This window comes from Argopecten irradians, chromosome 15, assembly GCF_041381155.1.
Source record: "Argopecten irradians isolate NY chromosome 15, Ai_NY, whole genome shotgun sequence".
In the NCBI taxonomy this organism is placed as follows: domain Eukaryota; kingdom Metazoa; phylum Mollusca; class Bivalvia; order Pectinida; family Pectinidae; genus Argopecten; species Argopecten irradians.
This window is the reverse complement of record NC_091148.1, coordinates 21,211,460-21,237,388: the sequence shown is the minus strand read 5'-3', so window position 1 is coordinate 21,237,388 and position 25,929 is coordinate 21,211,460. Positions and strand designations below refer to the sequence as shown.

Below are 25,929 nucleotides of genomic sequence, written 5' to 3'. Positions count from 1 at the left end.
ATTTAGCAGGTATCTCAAATTTATAAACTGACACCTTCTTTACGAAAATTACATATTTTTTTTGTTTAACTACAATTTTATTTCTAATAATGATAGCATGGTGAAAACGATTGAGGTAGGGAATTGTAAATAGTTTTATTTTTCAATGTTTTGTTTCCTCGTGTCAGTAGAATGTCATGTCTAACAATATTAGATATATGTATTACGTCTGTTATATAAGCTAGGTTATTCGGCATGGTTCACTGATCTCGCTGCAATTCGAAACCATGGCATTGTCAGTGTCAGATATAACAATGAATAAGAATAAGATTTTTGTAGTAACTCGTTCACATAGAGAGCCTGACTAAGTAGGCTACAGAGAAATGGACTGAACAAGGGGTCGACGTATGATAAAATATCATGTGATGATGTAATGCTTTTTGCATTGTGAGTGTCAAAAATGAAAGGTCTTTACACGAAAAAATTCAGTGTAAAAGATCTCTATATCATTAAATTGATATCTGATCTTAAGTTAAAAAAACATAAAGTAAAGGTGGTTAAAAGGTTTTATGCATTATTTAATTCATTATAAGAAATAAATATGTTTATGTAAGATATATCCGACAATGTACGCATTATTTGGATACAATTTACTATATAGATATAATATGTTTATTAGTGTTACCTTAGAGAGTGGGTAGATCTATGTATATTTTTTGTGTGACAACTTTTATGATTACTGTTTTCTAGAGTTTTTAGTATGTTATATAATTGTCTCTGCATTTTAACCCTGGACATAAATACAACAAGTTATTAAATCTAAATTTTTGCATCAGCAAAATGGCAAGATTTGTATCCTATCTGCTTCTTCTTATTTATAATGCTGAATATAAATTTAAAGGAATTTCAATACTGATATGACAATTAATAATTCGATAATAACGTCATTATTAAATGAGTATTTCAACGATTGAAATATGATTATGTCTTTCATTGTAGTAAGTAAATAGCAGCAATCGAATAACAGCCTCTGTTCCGGATAAGACTAAGATAAAAAAGACGTCTGAATTTCATTTTAATCTCCATTTAGTTTAATATCCATTTGATCAACTCAGCCCTTTGAAATTTCCGATTTTAAAAAAAAATGTGTTTGATGCCGCCGTGCTAGTGTATGTGTAGCACATTTGGTTTCTTGGCGTTGATTGGGCACTTAATTTTCGAGAGCCAATTAATGCAACTGTACTACACTTATACTGACATTGCGGCTTCAGACAGAAACTCTTCAATTAGAAGTTTCAAAGGGCTGTGTTGAGCAAATGAATAATATATAGATAAAAACATATCGGTAAGGTTATTTTCTACCTAGCTTCCATTCTTTTTCAGCAGAAGTATGGACATTTGGACGTTATGGTGTCCAAGGTCTTTAGATTTGGCTGCTTTCCGATGTTTCACGGTACCTACTGGCATTTATATTTCATGGTATATATTGTATATTGCATATACCAAATTAAATAAATATTATCTGTCTCTTAATTGAGAGTATTCATATTGTCACATTTTATACCGTTTGTTAATTATCATACATTTTCTGAAATTGTTTATGAAAATATTTATAGACTCAAATGCCTGTAGACAGAGTATATTTTACTCGACTGGATGGAGATATGATTATAACTATTTGTTATTTGATTAATGCTATATTAATAACCAGGGGACTTATGAACGGCCTACCGTGTATGCAGTATGTGAAGTCGTGCATGTTTTTGTAGACCGAAGTAATTTGACCACTTTATAGCATAACATAACATGAAATGAAGGGGTTAACGCAATGCCAAGCTCAATTATATTTTGGCGAAAAATTACAAACGCTAAAATATGTACATGTATATATTCACATTATATTGTAAACTTATCTAGTGATTTCACTATCGTTTCCTTTAAAAAAAGCGCTTTCAAAACACCATTTTTTGTTGCTTATATTGTATATGGCACCAACAGCCAAGTTTGATGACTTAAGAGTACTTAAGAATATATCTTCAATAATGCCTGTGTGTGGCCATTGTTTAAATATACGAAAGCAATCTGACACTCCCTTTAGAAACATAATCGATGCATGTTTTATTGAATTCCTTCCTGACATTTATGATGCGGAAAATAAGACTGACAATAATAAATAATTTACTACAACGGCCTTGTCTGCGTCATGCATAACAGAGGAAAAACGTGTACAATATTTAACTTGTTTATTTGTATTTACAATGTAATGCTATCACCGTGCTTCATGCGATACTTTTGGTTATTACCTTTACCGTTTAAAATGTTGCCTTCTTTCGCTTTCAAATTTCTCGGTAAGGTGGTGTTCAAGTTATTTTTAAAAAACACATAGAAACTGCCCACAGCCCCATTTTCGTTAAACATTGCATATCGAAAGTACAACTAGTTATCCCTTTAAAATAAGATCTCTTTTTCCTTTTGTGATTTCAAAAAGGCCCCAATAAAACTACCTTCACGAATATATGAAAATATTTCATCCTGATAAATATTTTACATTTTCATTCATAAATCATTTGAGAAGATCGTATGCTTTATGATTATTTGTGTGATGTTTTCGTGTAAACAAGGAACAACCAACTAAATGGAAAAAAAATCTTCGGAATTGCCCCTGCATATACAAGATTGAGCCCAGGATAGAATTTGAACCCTGCCGCTGATTGGCTGGCTCATTGTGAATTTCAAAAGTAAAAATATTTTTGTGCAGGTTATTATTCCTAGATACTGTAACTATGATATGAAATTAAAAATCAAATTGAGATTTAGGTTCAAAATATCGATTTTGATAATCAATAGGTATAAACATTACTTTCATTATTTTGCGGTGCATATTGCACCTAATTTCAACATGGCTACCCTGGTTGAATTTGAGCTGAAGGATCCAATGTTTTTTCTACCTAGTATATGAGAATCAATTAATTTATTGATTGTTTAATTATAGAACACAATAGCTAACTAATATTCCTTCTGTTACACTGTTGTCTATGTAACATTATTTAGTTGGTTGTTTTTTACAAAAAAAAAAACTATTATGACGTCACGTGTAGTTTTGACGTCATTATATATACATGACGTCGAATGAGTGTTCAGTAGACGGAAACGTCACGTCCGAGCCTGATTTCTACTGTTTGCTGTTGAGACGAAATTTAAAGTTTTATTTATATTTCTATTAATAAAAGTTATGTTATAAATATAATTTTACATTCCTGACTATGTGATATAAAATGTATTGCACTCATTAAATAATTTGATATGCCACTCGCCTAAAAGCTCGTTGCATATCAAATTATTGAACTCGTTTGATAAATTACATATCCCATAGCCACTCATGTAAAATCCTCTATACCCGTTATATATTATAGCCCTGTGATGGTTAATTTGGCAGTTGTCGCAGTTTTAACCACGTGCATGATTATTATAAAAATGTAAATATTAATTCTTTAATGTAGTAATTATTATAATCAAAAGTATTTTAGTCTTCTGTACAACAAATAAATATTCCCTTGAATCTGGTTTACGGCATGCAATTTCATTAAAAATCAAAACAAATCAAAACTGGTTATGGCAACATAATAGGAAACGATTGTTTCGTTTAGAATTGTGATAATAGAAGTTGATAAAACATTTTATCAATCTGTAAACTTCGTGTTAAAACAAAATATACCAAGAAACAAAAAAAAATGTCTTACCTTGGTAGTTATCCCCTCGATATATGTACAGCCATAGTAATTAAAATAAAATGAGTATCACCAATTGCCTGATAAAACATTTTCGTGTTTCATCCTCAGATTTTGAAAACTTTGTAAGTCCCAGTGTATCCGACAGTACATGAACACTGCATATAGAATACACTGGATGTATTAAACAACCTGTATTGTCATCAAGGTGTTCACGGGTAGTGCTGGTAATCAATCAAAGTCAATTCGCGTACTTCTTCTTGATTTAAAGGGGTTAGGATTTCAAATGGGAAGGGTGCGTCCTAGAAACAGACCGGGTTGTTAGAACCCATATATACATGTACATCAACGATACGATTCAATGGATTATTGTAAACAAATTCTGTTCGCATGTGATTGATTTTCGCAGCGATATAAGCACTTTAGCGAAAGTTTATCTCCCCAAAATTGATATTTTCAATTTTTATATTGACATATCTTGATCAGGGGCAGCGGTGGCGAGTTGTTAAGAGTACATTGTGTGAATACGTTTTTTGTGTTAACGTTTGTTACATAACCGCAATTAGCCACGGTCTACCGATCTGCAATTCAGTCTTGTCAGCGTCATTCATATCAAAGGGAACACTAGTACATGCGTTCTAAGCTTCAAGCAATATTTAAATTGTTTACCTTAAAGATGTTCCCTTCTGTGGAGTCAAAATGTTTTTGTAGTAAACATATTTAAAGCTGACAATGCAAGTTAAAATTATTAAAATGATCTTTTTTAAAATAAGTATACTCGTTGTTCAAGAATCGTTTATGAGACATTCCCCGGTTGAGGACAGCCATTTTTGTTTTACATTCCGACGACTCGCCGACCCCTATATAAAGCGCGTGAATCGACACACGTGCGCTCATTCATGTACCTATACACCTAGCATTCCACAGTATATATCACCTACAAATAGGTAAACAAAACCCTCACCTGTAAAACTATATGGGACCTTTTTTTAGCATTTAACATGTCAACTCCTCTAAGTTGTCATTTAGATGTTTCTCAAAATAAAATTTCAACGCAAGTGAATAGAAATCCAAACAATAATCCGTCCACATATCTCCACGTATGTCATCGTACCCGATGCACTCAACTGACCGTATACACGTGACTACGTACCTGACCCGAACGAGCGACAACTATCACACACACGTGTCGATGTACGTGTAAAACATCGTGTATATTGAAGTGTTTTATTAGCTCGTATTGGACATATGTTGGGATATAGCTGACAACACATTCATCTATTACTTCAATGAAATATTGGCAGGTTAGTGCAATGTTTATTTTCAATTTGACATTGTTATTTGCAATATCGGGGCATGTGTATCTGAGACAAGACATGTTTAGAATGACACACGTGTGTCAAGTGTCCCGTGCTTTATATAGGGGGTTGGCCAGTGAAGGTTACTAAGCAGAGCAAAAGAAAAATGGCTGCCACTTCCTTAGATACCACACTGTCATAACTAGGGGATGTCTCAGAAACAATTTTTGAAAAAAATATTTCGTTATTAATTTTTTTTTTTTTCAAATGCATGTTTTTAACTTGCATTGTCAGCTTTAACCTCTTTATTGGAAAAGTTCAGGTATTAAACTTTTGTAAATATTTTGTATATCAATAGGGAAAACATTTCTCTTTCTAAATCAAGCAGAGAAATGGGGGTTGGTGTGGGTTTTTTTCCCCATTTAAGTATTTTTTTTTATTTTTCAATATTTTTGAGTAAAGAATAAAAGTGCTCAATTAGTTACATAAAAAGTTGTTCGATAGAGATAGGCCTAAAGGTTTCCCCTCGTGAAATTTTCTTTAAAATTTACCCAATGAATGATTGGTTGATAAACTAATTTTTTTGTAAGTCACCTGATCATGGATCATGGTGACCTATTGCGATAATCTTTTGTCCGTCGTCGTGCGTGGTCCGTCGTGCGACGTCCGTTAACATTTCCTTGTGAACGCGATAACTTGAGTAAATTTAATCCGAGCCAAATGAGACTTTGTATGTAGACTAACATTGGAAAGATCTGGGACGATTTTGAAAACCAGCATTATTCAAAAGTTATTTATGGAGTTATTGCCCTTTCCACTAATAATCATTATTAGACCCTTGATCGCGATAACTTGGGTAAATTTAAACCGAGCTTAATGAAACTTTATATGTAGACTGACGTTTTAAAGATATTATATGAGTTTGGAAAACAGTACGATTCGACAGCAATTTAAGGAGTTATTGCCCTTTGCGCTAATAATTATGACTGGACTTTGTGAATACGATAACTTTAGTAAATATAAACCGAGCTTAATTAAACTTTGTATGTAGTCTAACATTGGAAAGATATCAGACAACTTCGAAAATCAACTTCATTCGATTGAAACATACAGAGTTATTGCCTTTTTAATAATAATAATTAAACCCATGAACACGATAACTCGAGTAAAATGGAACGAGCTAATGAAACTTTGTATGTAGACAAACATTGGAAATATCTCGGAATGAGCTTGATTCAACAGTAATTTACGGAGTTATTGCCCTTTATACTAATGATAATGATTGGCCCTTGTGAATACGATTAATTGAGAAAATATGCACCCAGCTAAATTTAAACTTTGTATGTAGACTAACAGTTGGAAAGATTTTGTACGAGTTCGAAAAATATAATATATTGCGATAATAATTATTGATTCTTGTGAACACGATAATTTGAGTTATAGTAAAATGCACCAAGCTTAATGAAACTTTGTTTATAGACCCATTAGATATATGTTCCTATTTCATGAACAAAAGACATCAACTGGCTAGTAAATGACATAACTAATTTCTATTGAATATCAGATGACCTTAAATGCCCATTGGCCTCTTGTTTAGAATTTCACAATGCAGTTTTGAAATTTTGTATTCTCAATAACCAAAAACTACGTTCTTTTTTCCTTGAAATACAATTTTACACGCATATTTTCTAAGCACGGTAAATGACTGGTTGAACATTACAAACAACAATACTTTGTATCTTTAATATATAAGTTTATATGGCTATCAATGACCTTACTGTCGTTTCCACTCTTAAAAATACATTGATTTTGAAATGGTTACTCGAATGCGTATAAATGAGGCCAAAAAAAGCCAAATTTTCCATTTGAGTTTCAACTAAATGACATAATTTCAAATATATTATGTGTTGTTTAATTTTCTTGATTTTCTGTCCCAATAATTAGACAGTTGTATGTGTTACAATGAGTGTTCCAGTGTTGTTGCTTATTGAAGATCATAATTGCTTAACATGATCCATAAACATGTAGACAATATACATACGCATTCGGCAATATTTATGAAATATACTTGTACAAATTGAAAGAAAAGTAGTGATGGAGAGATGAAAACAAAATCTGTATCTGTAGCTGGTTATAACTATAGTATTGCTCGGCAAAACTGAAATATCTTGATTTAATTACGAATCTTCCTTAACACACATACATGTATATTAATTCACATGTGTTTAATATTCACAGTTTAGCGGAGACTTACAGAAAATGTTAACAATAAAGTCATTTGATTGAATTCTCATTTTATTCGATATCAGAATGTATTGACCAGTCCGTTTGTATGATTGATGTTCATTGTAAGTTGCTTCACAAAAGATACATGAACATGTAGCTTGATATTATATTTGTCTGATCGAATCAAAGATCTGACATTTTCGAAGCTACACCTAACGTGCAAACGCTCATCCGTTATCATGCTGTCGGCAAACCAAACTAAGTACAATCTCGACAAATACGCCGTTGATCGACTATTCTATCCTGGTTTTAATCTTAAAAGATAAGCTATTGTTAGGCGAATAGCATATATATCGCTATGCGTCATACTCATATTCAAAAAAGTATTTTCATGTGCAGTTTCGAACGAACTTATTGACCCGAGGAGGTTCGAGCGAAAGGCGCATTTGATAACTGTTCGGTACATCCTTAGATGTAAAAATAAATTGACTAAAGTACATCAATTCAAACATAAATGCTTAATATTTTAATTAGCATGACCTAATAAAGATTTACAGCAAAAATTAGCTCGATACAACTGAAAATGCTGGCGCAATGATGATTCAAGTAAAAAGACTATACTCAAAGCGAAAAAAGGACACATTTTAAAAATAATCGCCAAATTGGTCATTTCTTGAAATCCCCATATAAAAAATCTGTTTATCTCAGAAACGTAATTTTTTGACAAAAGTTGCAACTGACAACTTGCTACAGATATTTACAGCAAAATGGCATTCCAAAGTTTTTATTTATTTGCTTGTTTCAATACGTTTTGTGTTGATCTATATTCTGGAGCTGATTCTATGGCTGTACCCTTTATTGAACTTAGTGACGTCAACACTAGCGCAAGCGGGAAATTCGAAAGATACACGTGTATAGTTTTGAATTTGAATGATCGCAATTGAAAAAATAAGAAACTGTTACGAGATTGGACATACAGTTGATATGAATCCCATCCGTTAGAAAGATAAATTGTTTTGGCGCCTTAATGGCCGCCATTGTCAGACCTACTTTGAAAAATTAACGCACCTTGAAAAATTATTTCAAAGTGCGTTAAATATGGTGCAAGTTCAACGCACTTTGAATTATAAAAGTTAATTATTAAGTATTATAATTTTCATTTTGCGTTAATATGATACATATCCAGGTACTTTGAAAAAAAGTTGTTATGTATGAAACAACTCTCATTTCTTGAATACTGTGTTTAGTTTAGACTCATCTACTAATAGAGATGACATTTTTACAAATGCCTTTTACGTTTTAGATTCATATGATATGAAATAATTATGATTAGAATTATTGTTATATGTAACTTCATATTTTAATCATATCACCTTTAAATCATAAGTATATAATATTAATTACTTATTAAGATTTGTTGAGGTCAATGTTGTGATGTATATGTCGGACCGAGAACGTCCACTCTGTTCATTAGTTAGAATTCTATCGTGCGGTTTACACCATATAGAACGTACGAACGGTCATTATTTTTATATTATATTTAAGGTTATTTTGCCTGTTATAATTTGAAAAGGAATATTTAATGTGTTTCTTAGTAGAAAACGATGGCCATTGAACATCATCCTAATGAACGCACTTCTGGGGGTAGTGGAGTTCAAAATCGCCATATCAACTTGGTTGTTGCGTTATTTTAAATCTCTATAGGGTGGTATAGAGTTGATATGCTATATATCGACCTTCTCGGGGCAATAATATATAAGCCTATCATAAAAGTGGACATTCAGAGCATGTCACATATTTGAAAATACACGATACAATGCCGGTCCGATTTAATCCTTTCATTGTTTTCCGTAAATAATTTTGAATTGTTTTGAGTTATCGCGTAAGAAAGCTTATCACAAGTTCGCCATTTTTCTCCTGATTCACGTATAACATACATACTCTCTCAAAATGTTTTCAAGTTAAAAATGATATGTCAAACATATAAAGATGTGATGGTATGTATTTGCAATAACATAGCGAGATAGTTAAGACGACTTAGGTAGGTAGAAAGTCGACCTATCGGCGAAATAAATATGTTTATGTTGCAGGGGTTTGGTTAACACAAGAACACTGATTAACCTTGCAAGTTATTAATTCCTAATAGAACGTCATAATCAGAAACAAGTTAAAGGTTTTCACAGATATCTCGCGCATACTGCAACAGTATGAAAACACTAGCTTAAGTTAGAGAATGAAGTATTTATACATAATATGACTAATTAAATGATAACATTTGACAGACATTACTGACATTACTTATTACGTTATATATGATAGGTACGTACATATTATATAGAAACAATTATATGAATATCTTAACGAACAGGCTGATATATCAAGTTGTTTATAGATTTACATACATAAAAAATAATGCAGAGTTCATACACTATCAGAATATTACGTATATATTATAGCAGTAATATATCTTTAGTATAAAACATATTTCACCTGTGTTTGACATAGGGCGCCTTGTCTGGGGCACATATTCAATACAAACAAACTTGTATAGGTGCCGATACGAGTTACGGTGTTGGTTATATCCAAACTAAAGACAGAACAAAAATATTATATTTGGTAAAAGATGTACAAAGGGTTACGTTATAGAATAAATATATGGATAATTGCATCCATACGAAAACCCTTGGTGACAAATTATATATATCTTAAGGATGTAATCTGCTGAGAGGTCAAAATTTTCTTGTAAATACATTTTTTGTTGGTTTTTTTCTCTATAGCTTCTTGAAAATGCCTTTTTATTTAAATTTTTTTCATCAATTTTCCATTAAAAATTCAATTATGAACAACAATTATTAAAATACACAAAACATAAGTATCAGGTTAATTTCCTTCTTATTCAAATTAATTCATGACTATGTCATTGACAAAGTTTGAGCAAAAAATTGTAAATGAAAATGCATGTGTTGCCATTTGTTTCTTATTTTCATCCGGATATGATTGATTATGTATCGCATGATTTAAATATATTATTTTAAACTAAAATTTATCCAAATTGTTGTAAATACATCTGCTCCATTTTTTCATATGATAAAAGAGACCTAGACGAACAAATATTTGAAAAAAATAATAGGTTAGTGTTGAAACTTTAGAAATCTAGAAAAAGTAAAACTTTGCATCCAAATTAATGCAAACATAGCAACAAACATTTTTTATTTTTCCAAAATAGTATTAGTATATAGTTAATTATTTTTTTTCAAAATTTATATTGTTTTTCAGATACAAATAGAGGACATTGCAATCTGATAAAAACACATATCCTTATAACTACTCCGTTCAATGGAGGATCTGACAATATCCCATAAGGGGTCACGTGCAGATGATCTTTATACCTTATACCACGTGTATTTCAGAGCAAATGCAGTTTCTACACCTTGAACATCAATTGAAAACGTCTTTTCGCCAGTATACTTAAACATACATATACATTTAGCTTTGTTGTGCACTTCCGGCGAGATGACTACATACACGAAAATAATTTGGACAGCTTTTTCAAACTATTTCGTCCCCAGTCAAGGTTCTGGCAGTGCCAATTTGATTGGCCATTTCAAAAGGTCATCTTGACGTGACCCCTAAAGGGATGTTCTCAGATCCTCTTATCCAACGTAGTGATAATAAGGATTTGTATTTTAATCAGATTGAGGACATTGAGAATGATATATAAGAATAAATTTTGCCATTTTTAACATGACTGACAGAACCACAAAGTTTTATTTGTTTTCACAAGAAGAATGAACGGTGTGATGCCATAACTATTTCTTTCTTGGAGAAGAAATATCCATTTTAAATATGATGTGAATAGTGAATATAAGTTGTATTTTTTTATAAATCATAAGAAGTAGTTACTGATCACAATGATGTTCAAGTTTTCGTTTTCAGTTCCATGCAGCCTCCCAGTATGTCGTCTGCTAACCTATCTAAAGGTTGTGACACCTGTTCTATTGTAGAGTTTAACGGGGACCGCCCTAACCCAGGACCAGATTTGTGCCTTACATATTAGATACAGGTTCTACACCACCTTCTTACATCCTCTGTGAAACCAGGCCAATGGAATCTTTTCCTGACTACCTTTGTAGTTCTATCATGCCCTAGATGGCCAGATGTTTTGAGTCATACAAGTGTACTAATATCTCCCTTTCTATCTCCTCTCGAGCTACTATTCTATGAATTTCCTGTTGGGTTACACTGGTATCAGTTACATACAAAACCCCTTTATGTACGACTTGTCAGTCCCAAAGCTGACAATACACTATAAGGGTAAGAACGCGCTAGCGCTCCTACAAGGTGGAAATGCTTGGTAAGCCTTAAGATTCTTAACCTGACTTTTGTAACTGTCCTCATCTTGCCACTGTTTAATCTGTTCTGGGCCCCAAGTTTCTAACCATTTACTTTCTATCTCCTGACCCTTTCCGTCGCCCAGGATGTTTACTTCAGAGCGCCATCTTCATGAAGCTGCTGGACCCCGATTCCATCTTCGCATTTAGTTTTGATGTCTGAACAATCGTGGCACCCATCCCTTTTACAAGGCCTGGACGGTTTTCTTGACAAACTATCAAAGTTCTGATGCTGATTCTCTGGTCTATGCTTAATTTTACAGTCATACATGTCAACTTCACTCAGCAGAAAGTGTTTAAAGTGTTTTAAGAATGTAACAACAGCCAACAACTCTTTATGTGTGGTACAGTAGTTCCTTTGCGCATGATTCAGTGTTTTACTGGCATAGGCAATCACAGTCTCTTCACCATCCTGTAACTGTGATAACACCGCTCCAACCCTGTGTTGCTAGCATCTGTATCTAAGATGTTATTGGGGTTAGCGAGTACAGGTGCAGTAGTCAACAATTTTTTAAGTGTGTAAAAGCCTGATCACATAAACTGTCCCACTGAAATTTCTTAGTTTTATTTGTTAATGCAGTCAAAGGGGATATAACTGTAGAGAAGTCAGGGATAAAGAGGCGGTAGTAACCAGCTAGACATAGGAAGCTTCGAAACTCGGAAACATTGGTGGGCTGCGGTCATTCTGCTATAGCTTTGACTTTTTCAGGGTTGCAGCTTACGCCAGCTTCTGACACCACATGGCCGAAACAGTCGACACTATTTTGAAATAGAGAACATTTTGTAGGTTTTAGCAAGAGCCCTTCGTCCCTTAAACAGTCAAACACCTCCCTTAGATTTGTCAATGCAGCATGGAACGATTCACCAAAGACAATAACGTCATGAAGATAGCACAGACATTTGATCCATTGAAGCCCACTCAGCACTTATTGCATCATTTGAGAAAATGTCGCAGGGGCATTAAATAGCCCAAACGCCATCACTCTAAACTGATACAAACCCTTGTGGGGTGCAAATGCTGTTTTAGGTTTATCTGACTCACCCATACTACATTGCCAATAACCGCTAGCTAAGTCTAATGTGCTAAACCATTTGGCCCCATTCAGTGTATCGAGAGCATCCTCTATTAAGGGTAGGGGGTAGGCATTCCTTTTAGTGATAGTGTTGAGTCTGCGATAGTCTATATCCTATATCCTAGTCTATATCTAATTGTGCCATCTTTCTTCTTCACTAGCACTACTGGAGCAGCCAAAGGACTAGTACTAGGCTCTATGATATCATTATCTAGCATTTTGTTTAATCTACCTCTATAACCTCTTTCTGGGTAGGGGAAAACCTTCTAGGGGGAGTTTTATTGGTCTAGAGTCACCAGTATCTATGCAATGCTTTGCTACCTTAGTCTGTCCTAAGTTGTCACCTGGACCTGCAAAAATGTCTTTATATTCTCTAAGCAACGTCTCACCCTTTTCCTCTGAAGACAGCTTATCTGACGTCCGGGCTCGGATATCTTCTAAATGGGGTGAGAGCAATGTACCGGTCTCTACTTTATCCTTCTCTACCCCTATGATATTGCCTATTGATCCCGCACTCCCTACAAAAGTACTCTCTAAAATTTTGATAGGTAGGGATGTTAAATTCAGTACTGAGAGTGTCACAGAACCACTATTTGTAGGAGTAATCAATGCTTTAGACAGAAATAAGTCTTCATTTGTTACAACTTATAGGGGTTCAACAATCCCTGTTTTACCTTCGAGATCTCCCCATAGATATCCTGAAAATGCATTCCAGAGTTCTAAGGTATTGTCATTGTCTCACTACATCTAATTCGCGTACACTGGGTATGAACTCTTGATACTACCTCTACTTTATGGCCACCCAACTTTAGTGTTTTTTGTCGAAGATTTAGCTCACCATTATGCTGGGTAGGAAAATCTATCCCTATGATACTTTCATGACCATCACTTCCGGCTACAACAGTTTCCTGCTCAAAATTGCGTTGTCCTATAGTAAATACCATGTTGCACCTTCGCAATGGTAGTTTTTCTACCAAACTCTGACATGCCCCTTCTGAAATTATGGTGACAGATGACCCTGAATCTAACAAACAGTTAGTGTTCCTGCCCCAACATTTGTATTGATATACAGACTAGGTTGTACCATTATATGCATTATAATTGGGCCTTTCTCCTTCATTTCATTTACACTGTCCTCCGCCTGGGCTGAACTTCTGGGCCCACACCAAGCCCTTTCTGGTTTCCCTGGTTCTGGTTCTAAGGAATATCTGCCCTTGATTTACAGTCAAAAGATAGATGGCCTAATTCCCCACACACAAAACACGTCAATTCTGCTAATGGTCTACGTCCCCTAAATTGAAACCTGCCTGAGGACTTCTAAGAGATTTTTTTCATTTAAACTTTCTAGTTTGTTCAGTACTCATCCCCTTGATCACCTGATGCACTTTGTGTCTGAGCCTGCTCAGCTACAACATGAACTTGTAAGTCAGGTTCAATTTCTAACTCCCAACTCTGAGGTTTCCTACAGAAGCCCACCTGCTTAGCACTGAAGGATTCAAATTCAATCCCCCGACTTAAAGCTTTAAAGTTTATAAAGTGTTTGAGTGGCTAAACTGTACATATTTCCTGGTTTCAAAACTATTTAGTCCATCTATAAACTGCTCAATAGCCTGTTGTTCCCTCTCTTTGACACTAACATTTGGGAAAGCTAGCTTAGCTAAGGACATAAGGACTTCTCCATGTTGAACTAATGTTTCATTCCCATATCTCCTATGACCTCTGAATTCACACTTGTGTACATATTCCCTACCCGGGTTGAATATCTATGTTTCAAATGTCCCTTAACTCACTGAAATTGCTGCGCTGGGAGGCAGTTAATTCTGAGAGGACCTTAAGGGCTGGACCCCTGAGACACATAGCTAGTTGCTGTGTTCGCTCATAACTATCCCATCCATTCCAAGCAGAGACTTATTCAAAATGAATCAGGAAATCATCCAAATGTGCACCTAAGCCATCAAATGTTTGTGGCTCTTTCTCTTTATTTCCATGAACTGACTTTGGTTGATTTATTTCCCTAGGGAATTGTGGAAAGTCACCCTGAGTTGTCCCCCTTGGGGTGAATGGTAGTATAGGGTCAAACTGATTCATCTCCCTCATCATATTGATTTACTTCCCTTGGTGGTGGAGGTCTATGATTGTATTGCCTGGCTTTTACTTGAGGTGGATCTCTGGTATCATGATAATTTACCTCCCCTTGATAAGAGTCCCATTACCATAATGAGAATAGCCTGCCCATAAGGCATTATTACCTGTGGAAGAGTTATTTGTACAAGGTTCCTTAACACCCTGACTTTTTACATTTGTAGATCTATGGTCAATATTTCTGAAGGACGGATTACATGTACCCTAACCATCATGCAACAGTGGGGGGTTTGAACTTAACTGTCTATCCGCATGATGTCTATACCCATACTGAGGGAAATCTGAACTTTAACTTGCATGTCTATGAGTACTAGAAGTGGACCTATGCTAAGGTGGTAAAGTTTTTTTGCATGTTTTTTAGGTGTGTTGGTAAATCTCTGGCTATCTCCACTGTCAGCTAACCCAGAAAATGATACACCTTTATTCTAAAATTATTCGTGACTAATATTGTGTATGTCATCATAGAGTCCCGTTTTCGATAATCTCCTCTAATCCTCACTTGAACAAGTACGTGTGGTTTCCGAATATCTTATTCGGGTCACAGTAAGCAGAGTTCCAAGGCCATGTGTGTCTTGAATTGGCGGCTAGCATGACAGATCTGTGGACGGTCTGTTACCTTGATCACAGGCTCTATGTGTGGGGAAATTTGTACTCCGCTGTCTGTGATGCTATTTGGAGTTATAGTGTGTGTGATTACAACATGTTCTATAGGATTATTTACAATGGAAGCTGATTCTGTAAATACAGGTAAGTCAACACCTTCGTTACAATTGTTTGAGTCAGCCTCACTGCAACTATTGTCATACATTTCTATGGACATGTTTTCATCACTCCGTGTAAACTATACGGGTTCTACTATAATTGGAGATTCTGGTGTAGTGGGCTCCCAAATAAAAAGTATTAATATTGCTTTGTATATTGTCGGGTCCCTGTGTCCCAGGCGTGCGTAGTCCTAAACTAGATGCTGAATATGAGATTCTGTATGATGAGGACGACCAACCATATGAAGTGGACAGCCTGTACCAGGACTTCCAAGACAACCATGTTAAATTTATATACTTATGAGGTTAGACTAATATTTCATCTCTCTGTCATAGCAGCTGCTACCAATCCTATGTAACAATCAAATCAGACAAAGTAAACAACACATTAAAATAATGTAATCTCATTACATACAGTAATTCATTAGGCTCTATTTTAGATAGATCGTAATTTTTCTGGTTATTGTCATGCCCCTCATTGCTGCTACTTCTCCATGGTTGGGGGGACGGGGGGGGGGGGGGTACGTATCTCAGTGATCCCGATGGTTATGCTAGCTGGAATGGACGCTGACGCTGATGTTCCTGGTAGGGTTGTCCAAGCTAGACAGGCAGATGGTGGGGGATCGGACCAATGCAACACCGTCCATTGTTCCCGATGACATTGCTCGGTGACATGTGTACGTGGTCATTTGGAACAAAATGCTTGTGTGTATATGAACCATCCTGTTCCTTTGGTACAAAGTCCCATGTACGTAGTCTGTATAATATGCTTACGGTTGTACCGATTTTTTGTCTGGCACAGAACAGGGGGATCATTTGCTGTTTCTAAGAGCATACTGGCTCGTAAAATATAAGAAATTTGTTTTAAGTTTGTCAGCAATTTTGGATCATATGGTTATAATTTTTTCTCCTCTTTGATTTTTCATCCACCGTAACTGCCTCAAGTAATCCAATTACCATAACCGCATCGAGTGACCCAGCCACAATAACTGCATCGAGTAACCCAGCCACCGTAATTGCATCGAGTGACCCAGCCACCATATCTTCATCGAGTAACCCAGCCACCGTAACTGCACCGAGTAACCCAGCCACCGTAACTGCATCGAGTAACCCAGCCACCGTAACTGCATCGAGTTACCCAGCAACAGTAACTGCATCGAGTTACCCAGCCACTTTAACTGCATCGAGTAACCCAGCAACAGTAACTGCATCGTGTAACGCAGTCACCGTAACTTCATTGAGTAACCCAGCCACCGTTACTGCATCGAATAACCCAGCCACCGTAATTGCATCGAGTAACCCAGCAACAGTAACTGCATAGGGTAACCCAGTCACCGTAACTGTATCGATTATACCATCAAGGTAGGTGTCCATAATATTTGTAAGTTTTGATAATTTCTTCAATTTCCACAGGTCTATGGTTTTCTTTGGATACTCCAGCTTCATCTGGTAGTTGAAAGAGAAATTGTTATAAACTAGTGTAAGTACTGGGGGAGGAGAAATAGGTTCCCATGTATCCCTCTGGCAGTTTTTCGAAACATGTTTTTTTAGGACCGGTATGATGTCTAGTTTCATTTTATGATTGTTGCCATTGACAACTAATGTCCCATGGGGGTCATATGGCGGCCATCTTGGATTTCAGGTATCAAATATGGCCAAAATAACACATTCGCATATATGCGCATACATACAGAACCAGACAACATTCAGAGGCAAATAAACACATTTTTTATATGATTGAAAAATGCTGAATACGATTTAATCATAATAATAATGTTACGTTTTCTCATTTCTGTGAAATGACGGGAAAACAATGAAATTTTCAGTTTTTTTTCCCTAAAAAATCGATAAATGTCATAATGTTTATCACAAGTAGAGAACTCAATGGACAAATCACCTTGTAACAGCCATTTTGAATTGCACTTACCCTTGTGTAAACATACGTGTAATACAAAAAGATAGATCGCATGAGTGAGGTGGGAAAAAGAGAGGGACCCCCTCCCCCACACCCATAAAAAATTATCAAAAAATGGCAAAAATGACACATTCGTATATATGCTCATAGATAGAGAACCAGACAACATTCAGAGGCAAAAAAACACATTTCTTGATATGGTTGAAACATGCTGAATACGATTAAATCATAATAATGATGTTACGTCTTCTCATTTCTGTGAAATGACGGGAAAACAATGAAATTTCAGCTTTTTTTTCCCCTAAAAAATCGATAAATGTCTTAATGTTTATCACAAGTAGAGAACTCAATGGACAAATCACCTTGTAACAGCCATTTCGAATTGCACTTACCCTTGTGTAAACACATGTGTACTATAAAAAGATATATCGCATGAATGAGGTGGGAAAAAGAGAGGGACCCCCCCCCCCACACACACACCGAAAAGAAAATGCAGAAGAAAAAAATTGAAAAACAAAATCAATAAAGTTAAAACTCCAAATATTCCGTCAACACACATTGAAACAGTTATTCTGAATTGAACTGACTCTTGTCTAAACATATGCGCATTATAAAAAGATAGATTTATGGTTTTTAGCAGAAGAAGCGAGATGACCTCCAACCCCCTCCCCAATAATTAAAAAAATAACCATTCCCGGATCCAGTGAACATCCAAAGGCTAGTTCACATGTTTTATCCATAATTCAGGCAGTAAGACGGGAAGTAAGTGATTTTAGACCGCTTTCGAAATAAAGTGTATTTCTGCTAGCATAAGACGCGCGATAGACCAGTAACTATTCTAGCAGATTCAAGCTAAAGATTTTCTAGTTTTTCTGCGTCACTAAGAGAGCACCCATTCCAAACCTCACAACAGTATTCAAACAGTGGCTGAATATATGACTTGTACATTTTTTATTAAAATTTGTTTATTAAAGTTATATTTAAGTTCCTACCCGTTTTGATACCTGTTTACATATATTATCAATGTGGATATTCCATTTACAATTGGATTCCAAAGTTACTCCTTAGTGCTTATGGTTACCTACAAAATCTACACTTACATTATTGAATTTGATATCGATTAGGTGATCATGTTCCGTATTAGAAATAAATAAAGCTTCCGTCTTTTGGGGGTTAAAAGTTACTAACCATTTATTTGCTCAATTTGGAATTTTCATAAGGTCGTCGTTAATTTTAGTTTCTATTACTAAAATTGATGGCCCAAAGCATAGCAAAAAAGTATCATCAGCAAATAATTTAGCCAGACTTTCGAGGTTGTCAGAAATATCATTAATATACAATATAAAAAGGAACGGGCCTAATACTGAGCCTTGGAGGACTCCAGAATTTGTAGATTTGAAGATTTACAATTTTCTACAAAAAACTTCCTGTTTCCGATTACTGGTGGTTTTTTTTAAACCAATTTAGCAATTTTCCGCCAATACCATAATTTGCTAGTTTAACATTCAGTCCCTTGTGCCACACACGATCGAATGCTTTCGAAATATCGCAGAAAACTAAACATGTTGATTTTTCCAATAGTTTTACATAGGGAATAGTAGATTTCAAAATAAGTTGGTGAGATGAAGAATGTCCAGGTTGAAAACCTGACTGATATTTATATATGAGTGAATTATCAAGTAATTGCACAGCTAACCCACCTCCCGCACTTCCCCTATCCTTACCGTGTAATTCATAACCACCAAGGAGTAAATCAGTGTCAGCTACAAAATTATCTAGGTGAGTCTCAGTGACGCAGATAACATCATTATCAGAAGTTAAATTTTCTAACTGGGACATTTTATTTCTAAAACTACGGATATTAAAGTTTTTTTTAAACATGAACATTGCTTTAGATCTGCAGTCACAATAAATATCTGTCAATTTCATTAGTAAATGTTTTTTTTTGTAATATCAATAAAAATGAGTACGTTGGTAGAAGTAACCGATTGCCGCCCGATATTGTACTAAATCATTACCCATGATCATCAAAAACACGCTACAGATGGAGCGGCAACCGGCTGAATTTAGCATACATATTTATATATTATAATCAGGGCACTCATACTTTAGAAGAAAGAAATGGGTCATGAAAGGAAAGGGAAGAGTTATAGTAAAGATTAAGAACAGAAGATGTTCATAAATTGTATAGATAAGATATTCAAAAGGGGGAAAATCTTATTTTCAGAGTACCAATGATCACAAGCAAACATACAGTTAATTAGAAGTTAGATGGTGGCGAAACAATTGTTTTTTAAAACTACATGTTCGAATATACGATTACGAATGACCAGACACTAATATTTATTTAATTATAATAACATTGCCTAATTAGGTATATAATTATTATACCAGTCATTAATTAGGTATACATTTATGATACCAGTCACTACTTAGGTATGTTATGATACCAGCCAATTATCAGGTATGCAGGTACCACAAACTAATAAAGTATGCAATTAAGATACCAGAAATTAGTTAGGTATGTTACATGTATGATACCATACATTAGTTTGGTATGTTGTGAAACCAGACACTAATTAGGTTTGTTATGATACCAGACACTAGCTAGGTATGTTATGATACCAGACACTAGTTAGGTATGTTATGATACCAGACACTAGTTAGGTATGTTATGATACCAGACACTAGCTAGGTATGTTATGATACCAGACACTAGCTAGGTATGTTATGATACCAGACACTAATTAGGTATGTTATGATACCAGACACTAGCTAGGTATGTTATGATACCAGACACTAATTAGGTATGTTATGATACCAGACACTAGATAGGTATGTTATGATACCAGACGCTAGCTAAGTATGTTATGATACCAGACACTAGCTAGGTATGTTATGATACCAGACACTAGCTAGGTATGTTATGATACCAGACACTAGTTAGGTATGTTATGATACCAGACACTAGTTAGGTATGTTATGATACCAGACACTAGTTAGGTATGTTATGATACCAGACACTAATTAGGTATGTTATGATACCAGACACTAGTTAGGTATGTTATGATACCAGACACTAGTTAGGGTATGTTATGATACCAGACACTAGTTAGGTATGTTATGATACCAGACACTAATTAGGTATGTTATGATACCAGACACTAGCTAGGTATGTTATGATACCAGACACTAGTTAGGTATGTTATGATACCAGACACTAATTAGGTATGTTATGATACCAGACACTAGCTAGGTATGTTATGATACCAGACACTAGCTAGGTATGTTATGATACCAGACACTAGCTAGGTATGTTATGATACCAGACACTAGCTAGGTATGTTATGATACCAGACACTAGCTAAGTATGATATGATACCAGACACTAGCTAAGTATGTTATGATACCAGACACTAGCTAGGTATGTTATGATACCAGACACTAGTTAGGTATGTTATGATACCAGACACTAGCTAAGTATGTTATGATACCAGACACTAGCTAGGTATGTTATGATACCAGACACTAGTTAGGTATGTTATGATACCAGACACTAGTTAGGTATGTTATGATACCAGACACTAGCTAGGTATGTTATGATCCCAGACACTAATAAGGTATGTTATGATACCAGACACTAGCTAGGTATATTATGATACCAGACACTAGTTAGGTATGTTATGATACCAGACACTACCTGGGCATGTTATGATACCAGACACTAGTTCGGTATGTTATGATACAAGACACTAACTAGGTATGTTATGATACCAGACACTAGTTAGGTATGTTATGATACCAGACACTAGCTAGGTATGTTATGATACCAGACACTAGTTAGGTATGTTATGATACCAGACACTAGTTAGGTATGTTATGATACCAGACACTAGCTAGGTATGTTATGATACCAGACACTAATTAGGTATGTTATGATACCAGACACTAATTAGGTATGTTATGATACCAGACACTAGTTAGGTATGTTATGATACCAGACACTAGTTAGTTAGGTATGTTATGATACCAGACACTAGCTAGGTATGTTATGATACCAGACACTAGCTAGGTATGTTATGATACCAGACACTAGCTAGGTATGTTATGATACCAGAAACTAGTTAGTTAGGTATGTTATGATACCAGACACTAGCTAGGTATGTTATGATACCAGACACTAGTTAGTTAGGTATGTTATGATACCAGCTAATAATTAGGGTACCGTTGGGGTATGGGATATGTGTAGCATACCCATTAAGGTATCAGTATGATACCAAACACTAAGCACATATGTAATCATGTTAATTGACACAATGATTTAGCTAACACTAAGTAAGGATGTAGGTATAATACAATTTAGTACATGCATGGAATTGTAATACTTCACACTATCGAGTTTTTATTTTTGAAATGTGATCATTTAGTTCCTAGACACGTTTCTATACCTCCTGAGTTCCATGTGCTGGGACTAACTGGAGTAGCTGGGGGATGTTTTAAATGAGTATTTTGTCACTAGATTGGGATAACTTAGCGAATACTCTCCCATCAGTTGTCCAGAAGGAATCGATTTCTTTTTTCCGTTTCGCTTTACCCAGTAGCTGTACAATCGACTTAGATCTTCTGTTAAGTAAACTTTATCTCTATCGTTTTTCAGTCTGTGCTTATATTTGAAGACTTCATTTTTCACATTCCAGCTTCTGAAGCGACATATTATCTGGTACTTTCCATTCCTATTTTCCCTTCCAATAATATTGGAGCGATATATATCATCTATTCCAACGTTAACACCAAGTTTTGACGTGTATATTTCAATACTTTTGATATCTGAGAATTTCTTTTCTTCAGCGGTAAGTGGGACATTATGGAATCGCAAACTGTTTCGTCGGTCATATTGTTCGAGTTCCTCGATCTTGTCCTTTAAAAGGGTGGTGACCTTGGTTCAATCATTGTTGAGTTTCTTTACGTCATTCTCAAGGGCTACACATTTTTTTGTGAGTGAGTTATTGCATGATATACGTTTTACGATGACCTTGTCTTGGGAATCTAATTTATCTTTCAAGGGCTTGACGATCTCGTCCATGGTGGTTTGTATTATAGTTTCTAATATTTCTTACATGTAAGGTACATATACTTGTGCCCATACAGGTGCTATTGTCTCTATCAGATTAGGATCTGAGAGTGCTGATTGAATAATAGCATCCACTATTTTTCCTTTCCCTACATCGTTTCTATTGGTCATCGGTGGGTTAGAGAAAGACCGTGCATGACAGGTTCTATCAGAATGCCGAGGGTGGTCAGGGGGATTCGGAGAGGTTTCAAATTTACGTTTATATCGATTGTTTGTATGGGAAGAAGTTTCAATATTTGACATATCTGGGCGTATCAAGGAACACAACATCTTCACATATCAAGGCAAGATAATACATTACACTCGGACCCCTTATTTGGCTATGTAGGTATCGCTTGCTAGTCGAAGGTGGGAACACAAGTGTCCATGCTTTAACTAAAGTTTGTGCAAACTGGCGGTCAGTGGAGCGTTATGCGCACAATGAATTTGCTATTAAAAGTGTTTTACCTGGCAATAAGTAAGCATCACAGACTAGTTTTACCGTAATCTGTATCGGAGGGCTGAAGTTGGTTGCGAGTTCCTAGTTCCTAGTTCCGTTTAATAAACGGAACTAGGAACCAGACCCGAGTTCCGTTTAACTTAAACGGAACTAGGAACCAGACCCGAGTTCCGTTTAACATACATACTGGCCAACGAGCGGAGTTCCGTTTATTAGGATTCCTATCTCTAACTGCATGTTCAATTACCTATTATATACAGGAATCGAACTTAGAGCTTCCATGAATACTACAGCACAGAATTAATCTCCTTAACACAAGTTTCCTTAAACGGATCTGACACCTAGACTCCAGTTCCGTTTAACTTAAACGGAACTAGGAACCAGACCCGAGTTCCGTTTAAGCTTATACGGAACTAGGAACCAGACCCGAGTTCCGTTTAACATACATACTGGCCAACGAGCGGAGTTCCGTTTATTAGGATTCCTATCTCTAACTGCATGTTCAATTACCTATTATATACAGGAATGGAACTTAGAGCTTCCATGAATACTACAGCACAGAATTAATCTCCTTATCACAAGTTTCCTTAAACGGATCTGACACCTAGACTCCAGTTCCGTTTAATTTTATTATAATTCAACAGATCTATATCCAAAAAAATAACAAATATTTTGAGGTAACGAAACAATTTACAGTGTTAATAAAAGCCACCCGTTTAACATACATACTGGTTCCTAGTTCCGTATAAGCTTAAACGGAACTAGGAACCAGACCCGAGTTCCGTTTAAGCTTATACGGAACTAGGAACCAGACCCGAGTTCCGTTTAAGCTTATACGGAACTAGGAACCAGACCCGAGTTCCGTTTAACAAACATACTGGCCAACGAGCGGAGTTCCGTTTATTAGGATTCTTACATCTTATAAGATATTAAATTACATATGTTATACAGGAATCTAGCTCTGAGCTTTCAGGAACGATACAACTTATATAAATTATCTCTATAACACAGATTTTCTTAAACGGATCTGACACCTACATCCTGGTTCCGTTTTGCTTAAACGGAACTAGGAACCAGACCCGAGTTCCGTTTAACTTAAACGGAACATGGAACCAGGTCCTAGTTCCGTTTAACTTAAACGGAACTAGAAACCAGACCTGAGTTCCGTTTAACACAAATATACTGGTCAATGAGTCGAGTTCCGTTTATTAGGATTTCTGCATCGTATAAGATATTAAATTCAAATGATATAAAGGAATCTAGCTCTGAGCTTTCAGGAATGATACAACAGAGAATTAATCTCTATAACACAGATTTTATTAAACGGATCTGACACCTAGACCCTAGTTCCGTTTTGCTTAAACGGAACTAGGAACCAGACCCGAGTTCCGTTTAACACAAATACGGGTCAACCAGCCGGGTTCCGTTTATTAGAATTTCTACCTATAATAAGATGTTTAATTACCATTGTAATACAGGAATCGAACTTAAAGCTTCCATGAATAATACAACACAGAATTTCTTCAACGGGTTTGACACCTAGACCCTGGTTCCGTTTAACTTAAACGGAACTAGGAAATAGACCCGGGTTCTGTTTAAGCTCAAACAGAACTAGGAACCATATTCGAGTTCCGTTTACTTGATCGGAACTAGGAACCAGACTCGAGGTCAGTTTAGAGCCGACGCTTGCATAGATGTGACTTTTTTTAGATATTTTTTACAGGAATTGTCTTTGAAATTTCAGGACCATGTAATCAAAGTAAAAATCATTTCAGTGTATATTTCTTTACACGAAGTCGACAACGAGACCTGTTCTGTTCTGTTTAATATAATGCGGATCTAGGAACCAGTTCCTAGTTCTGTTTAAGCCGATGTTGGCCTATACATTGCCTTTAAAGACTTTAATGAATATCCTGATGCTTAATAGTGCCCCGTATTGCAATACGGGTGCCTTATAGTAATCAGATTGTCGGTCTATCTGTCCGTCCGTCTGTACGTCCGTCCGTCCGTCCGTCCGCCTGTCCTTTTTTAGTTCTTTTTTTGTTACCAAGAAGTCTTAAATTGCAGATGTAGGTTACCTTAGTGCCCTTGTTCTGCATATTACATTTTTGGGCCAAATGGTTAATATGATGGCCGACAGAGAAACACCTTTGATTTTGGTAGTTGAAGATATTTATCTCTATTAAGCACCAAAGGGATCTGTCTGAAATTTCAGATTTTGGTTTCCCCTAGGTTCCTAGTTGCGTATAAGGCATTTTTGAACCGATCTATCAACAAGATAGCCCCAAATGGGCCATACAACTCAATCAAACAAAATCAACAAGATGGCCAAGAGGCAGTCATCTTGGATTTTAATATTTATTGTTTAAAAAAGCAGAGAAAATATTCCTCTTTCGTCAGACATACATCATTCTTTGGTACGCGCCAAGAATCCTCTAAGATATCTTGTAATATATACTGTCATCAATCATTTCGAAATCAGAGCTTCAATTGTACATTTCATTGTCAAGATATTACTTTTCCTAATCGCAAAGCATCTTGAGCGGGGCCTATTTTGACGTGTCAGTGTCTAGTATTTAACAGTAATCGTCTTCGGAACCTTTAGGAACATATAATCACAGAGAAACTCAATATAGCGTAGAAACGGAGTCGAAAAACCATGCCCGAGTTCCGTTTAAGATCATACGAATCTAGGAATTAGACCCGAGTTCCTTTTAACCCAACGCAGTCAAATTCCATATTCAGTTCACGTGCTTTTACTGACCAATGAGTTCGTTTATTATGATTCCCACGTGTAATAAGATGTTTAACTGGACATTTTCATTGGACAATATGACGGGTGTTTA

At 35.6% G+C, this 25,929-nt stretch overlaps 2 protein-coding genes across 2 annotated transcripts in view; one reads left to right on the top strand and one right to left on the bottom strand.

Annotated features, from left to right (window-relative positions):
• LOC138308883 (carbohydrate sulfotransferase 8-like) overlaps positions 1-3,944 on the bottom strand; it is a 40,307-nt gene extending 36,363 nt beyond the window's left edge. The window contains exon 1 of the mRNA XM_069249920.1: positions 3,720-3,944. The gene's annotated coding sequence lies outside the window, so the exon portion shown is untranslated. The remainder of the gene's footprint in view (positions 1-3,719) is intronic.
• Positions 3,945-15,559: 11,615 nt separating this feature from the next.
• Positions 15,560-16,919, top strand: LOC138308664 (uncharacterized). The gene is made up of 3 exons (XM_069249700.1): positions 15,560-15,584; positions 15,778-15,856; positions 16,544-16,919. Exons 1-3 carry the CDS (start codon positions 15,560-15,562, stop codon positions 16,917-16,919), a joined length of 480 nt encoding a protein of 159 aa, XP_069105801.1.
• The last annotated feature ends 9,010 nt before the right edge of the window (positions 16,920-25,929 follow it).

Coding starts and splice junctions, on each gene's coding strand:
- LOC138308664 (XM_069249700.1), top strand. CDS start 15,560: ATGGAAGCTGATTCTGTAAATACAG. Junction 15,585..15,777: donor AGCTGATTCTGTAAATACAG/GTAAGTCAACAC, acceptor CCTGTGTCCCAG/GCGTGCGTAGTCCTAAACTA. Junction 15,857..16,543: donor CCATATGAAGTGGACAGCCT/GTACCAGGACTT, acceptor AACTGCCTCAAG/TAATCCAATTACCATAACCG.